The sequence below is a fragment of the Ooceraea biroi genome, chromosome 9, assembly GCF_003672135.1.
Source record: "Ooceraea biroi isolate clonal line C1 chromosome 9, Obir_v5.4, whole genome shotgun sequence".
Lineage (NCBI taxonomy): Eukaryota > Metazoa > Arthropoda > Insecta > Hymenoptera > Formicidae > Ooceraea > Ooceraea biroi.
This window is the reverse complement of record NC_039514.1, coordinates 10,704,120-10,715,330: the sequence shown is the minus strand read 5'-3', so window position 1 is coordinate 10,715,330 and position 11,211 is coordinate 10,704,120. Positions and strand designations below refer to the sequence as shown.

The following is an 11,211-nucleotide window of genomic DNA, read 5'->3' as shown; positions in this document are numbered from 1 at the left end:
GAATATGAATCAACCATAACTTTATTTTATAATATAGTCGCTGTTACAGCACAGAATGTCTCGTTCAGTGAAGTATACTAAATACACATAAAAGATAATATAATGCACGTAGATATTTATCATAATCGTACATCAATGAAAAGTATTAAAATTATAACTGCTTCCTTCCGATAAAGATAATTTACAACATACATTATCTTTTTCCATTTTTTTTGTCCTTATATCTTAGAGCTAACCGACGATTAGACGTTTCCTCTTTTTTTTTTCTTTTCTTTTTCTCGAGTTTTCGCGCACTCTAACTGCGTGTCGTGGGCATCGTAATTTTCTTTCTCCTTTCGATCTTTATCGCGCGCATTCTCCTATAAACAATTTATATGCCGTATGTTTCTCGATTATCACGCTACAAATTTCTAGATTTGTATTACAAGACATACAACGCTTAATTATAGTAGTTCTTCGTTTTTACGATCTACAATCAAACTAAATCAATGAAGAGACAGTGCACACCAGTACGTGAGTTAGAGAAAGCTGTTGTTTCGCGCCTCTTATGCCTTGGTATCTATATAAAAACTTACATGGAAAACGTGAGTCGTAGAACGGATCACCAAACCATACTCTTCGAGTACACGACGCGGATCCTGTCGAAGTATATTTCCCATGATATATTTCGCGAGGTATATTTCTCGTCCACGTGTAACGAAACTATAGCGAGATCAGCATCATTACAATTAATCATCTGCTGGTTCTCAATATTCATTCGCTCATTACGTACAAATAATGTGTCGCTTCGCTAGGCGTGACCACACGCACTTTGGGACATTCGAGAAACGAAAGAATAATTAATTTGCGTTGCTGCTGCTGGTGCTGTTGCTGCAAATACACACACCGACCGATCAACGAAGCCGTGAAAGCAAGTCCATTAAATAGCGGGCAATCTATATTTCTTTTCCATGCAGGACTCCGTTTTCGCATGTTTCTAAGAGACGTTCTATTAGAGGACAACGCCGTAATGAATGCCGCGCACACGATCGCGATTACAATCTACTCGTGGTTCGCTTTCATAAAGGAAACTCAAACGGAAGAAAAAAAAAACGGTGACGTTAGACGGAGCTACTTATGGAGCGTAAGAGCACATCGAGGAGAACACACACGACGAGGAACCGAGGGTTTTTTTCTTTTCGAGAAGCGAGTAACCGATTTGCAAAACGAGCAATAGTGAATGGCCATACATCATCGACACCTCTCCCTATCTATCATCTAAAACACAGACAAATCTGAAACTGACAAATAAGAAAAACTGCAAATTGAACGAGTGAGTAGCGTGTATTCCGTCAAGATTGAAAAACGAGCGAGAGAGAAAGAGAGAAAGAGAGAAGGATACAGGCGGAGGGGCAGAAAGAGAGGAGAAGAGGGAATATAAGTTTATAATTTTCGACAGCCAGTTACCTCAAATATCTCTCACGTCTGTCATAAGAGGTAAATAAGGGAAAAATTAAAGGTAATATCGAAATAACATTATTGCAGATTGGTGGTTAGCTCATGGACACTTGCCCATTGGAGAGTAGTCTCTCAACGGCAGCGTTTATGTCTCCGAACGTGGCGATTAACGCTGCAAAACAAAGACAAAGATGTTCGATATTAAACGCGAATAAATGAGGACGAAAGCGAGATCGAAAGCGCGTGATTCAATGTCGTGCACTTTGCCTACCTTGTAAATTAGCATCTCTATTAAGAAAACCCATGGCTGTGAGTTGCTCTAGCTGTGCTCTGTAACGTTCCTCTGGTGGAGGTACACCTTGGCCATCAACTTCCACGCCTTGGTTCAATGCCATTGCAGAGACCTGACGCGCATGAATTATCAGGCGTTAGAATACAAATTTGCAAATTTAGAAATCACGATACTAATTGTAAGAGTCGAGCATCCAACAACACGAGCGATAAGTCCAAACGTTAAATTAACGATTCTTACCATACGTGCCATGAATTGGGAAAACGCGTCCTGCTGATTAGTGTCTGATGCTGGTTGGCTGGTCGGTGCACTGGAATTTGTGCCACCCGTATTCGGTGTCGCGGGTGTGGGTGGAATCGTGAGACCCATGCTGGAACACGCATATACACGCACACGTAGACACTTATAATTACAACGTGTCAACGACACATCAAGAATAACAAAAGGAGATAACGAAAGAACATTTACTTCTCCACGAATTCAGGAGCGACGGTGCGTAGTTGCTCCATACCCTGTTGGATCTGCATGATGGCAGCCAGGGCGTCCGGATTGGTGACGACGTTCTGTATTTGCGGGTTCTGCATCTGCTGTATGAAGGCGGGCATCATCGCGCGCATCTGTTCCTGCATTTGCGGATTACCACGCAGGAACGGATTCGCAGCGATCACCCGGCTGGCCATCGCCGGATCGGCCGCCATCGCTTCGAGCATGGACCGCGTATACGGGGCGTTCAGCATGTTTCGCATCAGCTGCGGATTCTCCATCATCTGCGCGGTGAGACTCTGCATGCCCGGCGAGTCTAGCAAGCCTCTGCTGCCCTGGCTCTGCTGCCCTGGTGTACCGTTGTCGCTCTGATTCGGGTTCCACGGATTTGGCAGGGGATCCCGATTCTCCTGGCCCTGCTGCGGATTCTGAGTGTCCTGGTTCGAGGAGTTGCTGTTCTCCACCAGCGCGGCGAAGGGATTGCGGCCGTTCGTCGCCGCCGCCAGCATTGGCTCCTGGATGTCGCGGTACATGCGACGTAGGGCGCTATATCCGCCGGGTATGCTCTCGAGATTGGACAGTGCGCGGTCGTGTGAACGCATCAATTCTTGCAGCATCGACGGATTGCGCGCGAGCTCCATTGTTTGCCTGGAAATCGACTTAATCTCAATACACGCCTCGTGCCAGCATAATCAAACGATCGAGAATGCAAAACGGAAACAGCGGTGCACGGTTATTGTATTCAAATCAGCTCTTGACTTGAATTTCGATCCCGATAGTTCAATAGGACAGCGCATGGGCTCACCGTAACAGTTCAGGGTTGTTCAGCATGTGACTGATTTCCGGATTACGTTGCATCAGCTCCTGCATCTGTGGATTGGCCGTGACCAAGTTGCGCATGTTCTCGGGATCGTTCATTAGACTCTGCACCAATGGGTTATCGAGCACTTGGCGCATCGTTTCCGGATTCGAGAGTAATTCCCGTTGCATACGTTGCTGTAAATCTATGAAATTAGCTGAACCCAAGCCGAGAGACTCCAGTCCGGCCAGTCCACCCAAGCTGCCCAGGCCAAAAGGACTGGCATTGACATCAGCTGAAGTTAATAAAAACTCGATGAGCAATCAACATTCAGTGCAACGATTAATAAACAATAATAATAAACTTGCATTATATATAATATATATATATATATATTCTTATATATAATGCAAGTTTATTATATATTATATATATACATATATATATATATATGTATATATTCTTTCATTATTTGTTTCTTTACTGTAAAATCCTATTGTTGATAGTATTAACCCTTTGCGGACGCGTGTCGGCAAATAGCCTAAGCTGCTCGATATTGGCTGCCTCAGAGCGCTTATTATTATTATGATTATTATTATTATTATGTTATTATTATTGTGACATGTTCGGCTAAACTGGCCTTGCGTATAGGCGACTGTTTTGAGAAATATCATACAATACAGATGTACAAACGTGTACATTTTCTTGGCTGCTCCAATATCTCTCATCCACAGCGACGCTTGCCCCGTCCGCAAGGGGTTAATTTCCATAAGCTGAACAGATTCATGACATTACGCATTTTAAAGAAACACATCTCATAGTTATATAAAATTAAAAAAAAGAGCAAATTCTAAAAGTCATTGTCTAAGTCATTTAGTCGTCAGATTACATCAACTCAAAACTCTTCCACATTAGATCTGAAGAATTCGCGAGGTTACCCTGTGGTCTCGTGGCCGAGTTGGACTCTTGGCTCTGTGTGGTGGCGGTGCGCGGCGCCTTGATCACCAGGTGTACCGTCAGGCCGTCCTTGATGTTATGCGTGCTGAGGGTTTCGTGATCCTTCATGATCTTGCCAGCGAAGATTAGGCACAGCTGATCGGTCTGCGCGTTAAACTTCTTCGACACCACCTCCTTCAACTGCAACGGGGGGTGCGGCGCAGAAGGAAGGGGGGAAAAAAGAAAACAGATACAGATTAGAGATCTCGGAGCCTATAACCCAATCCACTTTGACAGCTGATGCATTGGCGATCCGCCAAACGGGCGGCGATTACGCGCCGCTCGCGGCGCCGGGAGCGACGGCGCGCGTCGCTCGCCGCGTTCGCACTTACTTCCTTTATCGTCGCATTCTCCTCAATCTCCACGGTCTCCTTCTCCTTCGGCGTTTTCACGTTGACGATGATCTTCCTCGGACCACCCTCCTGCTGGCCTTCTGCCATCTTGAATCGGTTGATGACTCGTTACTTTCGACGCTCGCGCGATCCTCGGCACGCTTGCTCACTCACTCGCTCGCTCGCTCGCTCACGCGCCCTTCTCTTCTACCTCACTTGCTCGCCCTCTCTCTCTTTCTCTCTCTCTCTCTCCTTCTCTCTCGCTCTCTCTTTCTCTCTCTCTCTGTCTCACTCGGTTTTGCGATCGCGGTATTGCGCACCGTAAATACGCGACGGAGGCTGCCGACTGACCGATCCCACGGCACTGACGACGACGACGACGATGATGATAATGACACTCCCCCGCTCGCGATCTCGCGAATGCCCGGTGCGCCCGACGCAACGATGAGCGAACTACGTTGATTTTTTTTCAGCCGCGACCGGCCCTCGCGGAATCAGAGTGACTGCACGGCCGTGGGAAGGTGACCAACATGCACGATGTACGCCGTACCGCGCTCGGCCATAATCACCACGCGAACATAAACGAACGTGTTGCACGGCCGACGGTCGCGCGAACGAGCCACGTGACGGAATTGCGGTTCCGCGTGCGTTTCGAATCGTGCGCGGCCGACCCCAGTCCGTAGGTGATTCGCACCTTCCGCTGCGTAGATCAAAGCGACGTGCGGCACGAGCCGCCGAGGTTATGTCACGCTGCCACTACCGCAACGCAAAAGCACTGACGCGCGCGCTTGTGCTCCGATTCCGCTGAATAGTGATACGCGGTCACGCGCGTTCGACGTGTGCCGATACCTGACGCGTGACGCACGCTCGGACCGTATACGTGTCCTCCGAAATACGGCGGAGCAACTTGGTCGGATAATTTCGTCATTAATTCCGCGGCGAACTCGTAGTCGACTTCTTCCCGTCCGAGCGTCTTTGAAATGAGAAATAAAATGATGCATGATTTGAATGTTACGGACGTTTGAGAAACATCATCGTTTTTGCTGACACCTTGAGCAAGAATAGAACTATAATAAATGTAAACTCTCCTTTAGCATCACAGAATATCAATTCTCTCCAATCTGTTTTGTACCATTTTCTGTTTTTTTTACGATATAATGATTCGCGAATAGTTGGAAAACCTGAGCTTGTTTAGAACGTCTTCGCAGACTCTCTACAACCCATTGCTGATTTTCAATTTGTTGGCAGAAAAACAAGAAAAGATTTATTATATTTTTTAGCTAAAAGAATAGTCGAGAGTTAGACATTTGTCTTGACACTGAATAATATTAATATTAAAAGATATTATAAATCAATGTTTTATAAATAAAACTATCCTGCTGTCATACCTATGTAATACCTAAAACTAAGAACTGTAAATAACTGGCGTTCCATCGAATTTTCGAATAAAAAAAGCATGTCCGACTTATCGTCGAGTCGTATTACTACCTCCTTTTTTCAGATAAAGTGGCGGTTTGTAGCGGAGGTTTCTAGAACTAATTTTTAAAGAAAGTAACTAGCGTGGGTGTCGACGAAGTTTCATCAAATATTTTGAATTGAAATATTCGATAACTGTATCAAACAATTGTATTATAATCGAGTAGTTTGATAGTTTTCCTTCAATTATTTTGGTGAATTTATCCAAATACATGAAGCATTTCTTCGACAATTTGATTACTCGCGTCTGTGCACAATCGCTGATAAGGAGCTGGTAAGAACACGTGTGGTTATTTAAAAACGTTTACTTAAAAATACAATCCTTTTAAACATAAATGGCAATACGAATGGTTAGAAAGTGAGGAAAAAAAAAACATTTTATTACTTAGGATTTCTCTGCACGTGACAGGAAAGGACACTCTGTCGACACCGATTATATCGCGGTACAACTCAGTGAATTTTCCCCATTTCGTATGTGCGGGTTTCCAACCCCTCGCGCTCGCCGTCCGTCTAATCGGCTGAGGATCTGAATGTATCCCGGACGACGAATGGACGACGATGGCATCTCAATGAGATTAGCAGCAGATGACCACGTGGGCAGCCGTCATGCTCAGCCGTGGCTCTTACTCGACGATTTCCACTTCATTTGAAACGATTCTATGTGTTCGAGATTAACACCTGCAAGACAAATATACGAAAAAACAATCGATGCTGATTCAGCGTGCTCCAGTAAAAAGAAATGAAAGAAATACGCTACCTGCACTTTTAGCTAATCCATCGGGACTAAAAGTCAGAGCTTTTCTGTCTTCCAGGTTGCAACCAGTCAAGAGGGTAACCACCGGCGCCTCGCCGTCACCGGTAAAGCCCATCTTCGCCTGCTGCGTGAGATAGTGGCAGCACTCTATTATCTGGAAAAACAACCACGCTTCCTTGTCTTTCGGTCTAGGACCTTTGATCAGAGGGAGTGCTAAACGCTCCTGAGGTCTCTGGGCCCGCAGGAATCTCGAGCCACGTCTCAACTGCGTCTCGAGCCATCGCGTTGCTTCTCTTGCCTGGCTGCTGACGCGCTTCATCTCGTCCAAGGCTGAGACGACTGTAAATTGCAATGTCATCAATATATCATTATCGATCCACAGAAAGCGGCAAAATTGATAGAAATAATAAATTCACTTACCAATTGAGGGAATCACCACTATAAACTTCTTCGTGTACACCAGACGCTTGAGAGCCGGCGTGTGTTTGGTCAAGGCCTCGTGATCCGGCACAAGATACGGCGACATCAGCCGAGATCGTAACTGGTTTTCTAAAGCCCGAACCTCGGCCTTCAGCCACAGTTTGCCCATGTGCCTCATGAGCTTGCCGCGCGAGTGCTCCGGCCCGAAGTTCTTCTCGTCCAAGCCTATCGTCTTCGGCCTATCATCTACGGGATTCGCGTCCGCCACTACGAACGAACGCTCGGTCTGATCGTACTGCACCCCGGAGTTCTGGATGGAAGTAAGATGATGCCCGAACTCGATTAGCTTCAACGTTCTCAGCAACGTCTCCTCCCGCTTGTTCATTCGGTGCTTGCGCAACATTTGCCAATCGAGAGGTCTGTGAGCATCCTCCAGCAGATGCAGTCCCTTCAGATCGATATCCTCCGGCAGCGGTACCGTTCTCACGCACAGCTTCAGTCTTTCCTCGCTCGACAAAATGGCAAGGTCGCCGTTCCTCTGTGCGAGACCGTTGGTGTCCACGTCGATCAGATTCAACAGGATCGCGACACGCTTCAGCAACGTCCGCGAACTCTTGGCGCATATCCGCACGATATCCGGATTACTTCGCAACCAGTCGCAGCACACCTTGATAGACGCGAGAATTTCCTTGTCGATCAACATGTTCAGGACATCGTCCGGCTTCAAGCTGCACTTTTTCAGCTGTGCCATGTGAGAGATGCTATTCTGGTTGTGTGAATGACCGTTAGTCTCGTCGAAGGTGCTGATCGAGTCCGTGTTGGTCGTGATGGTTGTGGCGCTGTTGGAATTCATTGCGGAATCCTTGTCGCTCGTCACTTTTGAATCCGCTTGTTCAGCCGCGTGCCGTTCGCCATTAACCAGATTATGATTAGTGTCGCCCTTTTCATCGCAGAGCTCCGTCTTGTCGGAGCTCTCGCTGGTGTGACCGTTCATCTCTTCCTTCGCCGTCGCATTTTCAATGATCTGGACTTCGTCGTCCGTGTTATTATCCGACAAACCGTCATCCGACAGCGCATCATCGTTCTCTTCGCTCAGCGCGTCATCCTCCTCCGTCTCCGATACGTCCGAGTTGATCTCGTCGCTGGACGATGCCAACGCCGACTGATCTACATCGCTCGTATCCGAGTCGGAACTAGTCCTCGTTCTCCTCTTCCGCCTACGCAGCTTGCTGAGAAGGTTCTTGGACTTTTCGCGAGTCCTCTTGGGACCCGATTTACTCAGGACGCCATTATCCACGGACTCCGCTTTTCCATCAACGGCAGATTTATCATCTTTTTCATTTGGGTCGGGAACATTATTGTCTTGATTCAAAGTCGGCTCCTCTTTTCTCGTACAATCTCCGTTGCTCTCGCACTCGGATAATACGCGACTGTCCTGTGTACTTTGTAGCTTCGAGGAGTAAGAATCCACTTTGAGAATCGCCTCCATATCTGATGCCGCCATGTTCATGATTGTTTCCTGCAGTTTTGTTATTGTAAATTGTAGCAATTGAGATAATATTGCTAAAGTCACGGCAACGACGCCCTGCACCTCGTTGGACTCCTTACTCTTTAATCTAGAAATTGACATTAAGCATATTGTCACGATCTTAAACACCATGTCGTCTGTTAGATAAAGCGTTGGTCGATTCTTGCAATTTTGAAGGTACGCCTCTATATTGTCCACGTTTTCAAGGGAATTCCCATTGCTTGGTTCCATACGTTCCATGCTTAAGCAATTCTCCAAGTTGGTTAAAAGATCCTGCCGAACAGAGAGTAACCATCATCGTTGCTAATGTCAAGACTGTCGTTTTCATTAAATTGTTACAACGTGCAAAAATAATTTTTCCGTCATGCGCTGAACACTCACCTGGCATTCCTGATTGATTTTATCAGAATTTGGGTTCTCCTGATCCCACAAACGTAACAAAGAGAATAATCGCGATACGCAGTGATGAACAGAATTATTTTCATCAGTACAAGTGGAATAAGTCAAGATATTTCTTTTCAAATTCTCTTCCGTTCTTTCAAATGGCTCAGGACACAGAGTACTAGAAATAATCACAATCGCATCGTTAATTAAGACATTCGTGTATCAATAAAAAATTAAATTATGTGAAATTAATTCACTATTAATACAATATTGATGATATTAACCCTCTCAAGAAATAATAGACTGCATCCAGTCCGTAATTACTGTCACCCGCTATAGTGCCAAGTTGATTGTGAGGCATACCGACGTTGGGATCAACGGCTATAGCCATTTTATAGTATCTGTTTGCTATCATTGGATCCCAATTTGAGTCTAATTCTAATTTGTACCTGGTCAGGTCTCCGAGACATACCAGACTTCGGTGGACTAAGCGCATGACACATTGTTTCACCTCCTTGCCATAAGTCTTGGATTGGCCTGTCTTGGTTCTTGCCTATTATGAATTTAAAATTCTTTTACAACAGATACATGCACATTTTGTGGTATCTCATGCTCAACAATTCCGTGATACTATTTATATATAGAAAAAAATTACAGAAATATATTTATCGTATAGTAATATTATGTAATAGCGTGTCATGTAAGACTGTCGTCTGTAATGTAATATTACGTAAAATTCTGCATTTGCAATTACATGATAATTATGAAGAAAAATATATTTATTTAAGAAAATACAATAGATAAGATAAACTACTTTAACACGTCGAAGTACGCATAAATACATATGAATACTTACGTATGATGAAATAGTTTCCGTCTGAACAAACGCAAAGTCAACAATACCAATGAGATCTAAATCATACTCGATTTGCAGCTTCAGTATCAGATGATGATAATAGCCTACCCCAGCTGTTAAATGGACTGATAGCAACGCTTTCTCCGAATCATTCCAATTATCCTGAAAAATTTAGTTGTACGTTAGAAGAGATTCCACACATGTTAGTACTATATGTACAATAAAAGAGAACATGATCTCATTGAAAATAACATTTCATAATCATATAACGAATAATCTTTCCGGCGAATTGCAAATGTTACCTTCCGCAATTTCTTTGCTGCATACACAACATCGTAAAAGGCCTTTCGCCATAATTGTCCCTCGATTTTGTGTGCATTTCCAACAGGATCTTTCAGTATCAATCTTGCGCAGTAATCCTTGAGCTTTGCACGCAGAACTTCCACCAATGGGACAAATATGTCGACTACCGTTAGAGCACGACTTTTCTGTTCATCCAACTTCTTGATAATCTCTGTCACATTCCTAGAAAAATACGCATGTTTTATTTTAAAAAAGTAGTAAAAACACGTGTCGCGCAAAGATTACTAAATCTAAGAATTAAATCTTAATTAAACCTTGCGAACTTGCGGTTATTACTTTTATAAGATTAGCAATCTTTCTTGCAATTAAATTTATCTCCTTTACACTTTTTATTTTTGTCCTTTGACTCTCCTCAGAATTCTTAACCTATATCTTCTCCGCATAATTAATGTTCTCAAGTAGTAGGAAAATGTATAACGTCATTATGTTAATGTAAACATTCAAAACAAATAACAAACACCAATAATAATTCCTACAAGTCGTGACAAGACGAGATTCGTTGAGAAATCTACAAACGATAAGGAAATAAGAATGGCGATCGGAGTTCACGTTTGGTTAGGTTCTCTGCGTCAGTCGCTTTCCCAAAATTGTTGCGCAAAAAAGATCTCTCGCAACGTGGGTGATCGATTACGCGTCAAAGTTTCCTTTACGGGAAGATATTGTCCAAGGATATCATCGCACACTCACTTGTGCAGGCGTCTCGTGGCTTCGAGGCAGTCCACTGTTCGGGCCTCCGCCGTGGGGTTACACGATCTCCTCATTTTGCACGATTCATGTCCTGCGTCTCGGCCGACTCGTCGTTACTCATCGCCCCGTGGTCTCCTGACACGCGCATCTCCTCCGCACACTGAGAAATCTCGACATTCGCCCGACGTCGACGCACGTCGTCGCTGCTGCCTGGAAAAGTACCCACTTCCTCTCTTTTTCGCAGTTCCGTACGCGACGTCCGTCCGCTGTCCGTGCGCGATCACAGCGTACCGACTCGGTCACCGCCGATACAACAGAGAGTGAAATTGGCCGCAGACCGCGAAACGTTGGGTAGTCTAGTTACTTTATGCGTCATGACTGAAAACTCGGACGTTTGATACATA

The 11,211-nt window shown here is 44.8% G+C and overlaps 2 protein-coding genes across 2 annotated transcripts; both read right to left on the bottom strand.

Moving 5' to 3' along the window:
- Positions 1–5: 5 nt before the first annotated feature.
- LOC105287070 (ubiquilin-1) lies at positions 6–5,267 on the bottom strand. The gene is made up of 7 exons (XM_011352476.3): positions 4,340–5,267; positions 3,950–4,148; positions 3,018–3,306; positions 2,198–2,860; positions 1,970–2,099; positions 1,709–1,841; positions 6–1,609 (listed from the first exon to the last, which is right to left on the bottom strand). The coding sequence occupies exons 1-7, from the start codon at positions 4,445–4,447 to the stop codon at positions 1,533–1,535; spliced, it is 1,599 nt and encodes a 532-aa protein (XP_011350778.1). The 5' UTR covers positions 4,448–5,267; the 3' UTR covers positions 6–1,532.
- An 837-nt stretch (positions 5,268–6,104) lies between these two features.
- LOC105287462 (protein SMG5) lies at positions 6,105–11,119 on the bottom strand. Its single transcript, XM_026972404.1, has 8 exons — positions 10,808–11,119; positions 10,060–10,282; positions 9,758–9,919; positions 9,186–9,454; positions 8,899–9,079; positions 6,990–8,790; positions 6,573–6,908; positions 6,105–6,493 (listed from the first exon to the last, which is right to left on the bottom strand). Exons 1-8 carry the CDS (start codon positions 10,879–10,881, stop codon positions 6,426–6,428), a joined length of 3,114 nt encoding a protein of 1,037 aa, XP_026828205.1. The 5' UTR covers positions 10,882–11,119; the 3' UTR covers positions 6,105–6,425.
- Positions 11,120–11,211: the final 92 nt, after the last annotated feature.

What these genes read in the sequence shown, in the direction of transcription:
- LOC105287070 (XM_011352476.3), bottom strand. Translation starts at nt 4,447, where the DNA reads ATGGCAGAAGGCCAGCAGGAGGGTGGTCCGAGGAAGATCATCGTCAAC. An exon ending in CTCGGCCACGAGACCACAGG is followed by an intron (nt 3,307 to 3,949) that starts GTAACCTCGCGA and finishes TATTAACTTCAG; the next exon opens with CTGATGTCAATGCCAGTCCT. An exon ending in CCCAATTCATGGCACGTATG is followed by an intron (nt 1,842 to 1,969) that starts GTAAGAATCGTT and finishes CATGCGCGTCAG; the next exon opens with GTCTCTGCAATGGCATTGAA.
- LOC105287462 (XM_026972404.1), bottom strand. Translation starts at nt 10,881, where the DNA reads ATGAGGAGATCGTGTAACCCCACGGCGGAGGCCCGAACAGTGGACTGC. An exon ending in GCCACGAGACGCCTGCACAA is followed by an intron (nt 10,283 to 10,807) that starts GTGAGTGTGCGA and finishes GTATTTTTCTAG; the next exon opens with GAATGTGACAGAGATTATCA. An exon ending in CAGCAAAGAAATTGCGGAAG is followed by an intron (nt 9,920 to 10,059) that starts GTAACATTTGCA and finishes TAAATTTTTCAG; the next exon opens with GATAATTGGAATGATTCGGA.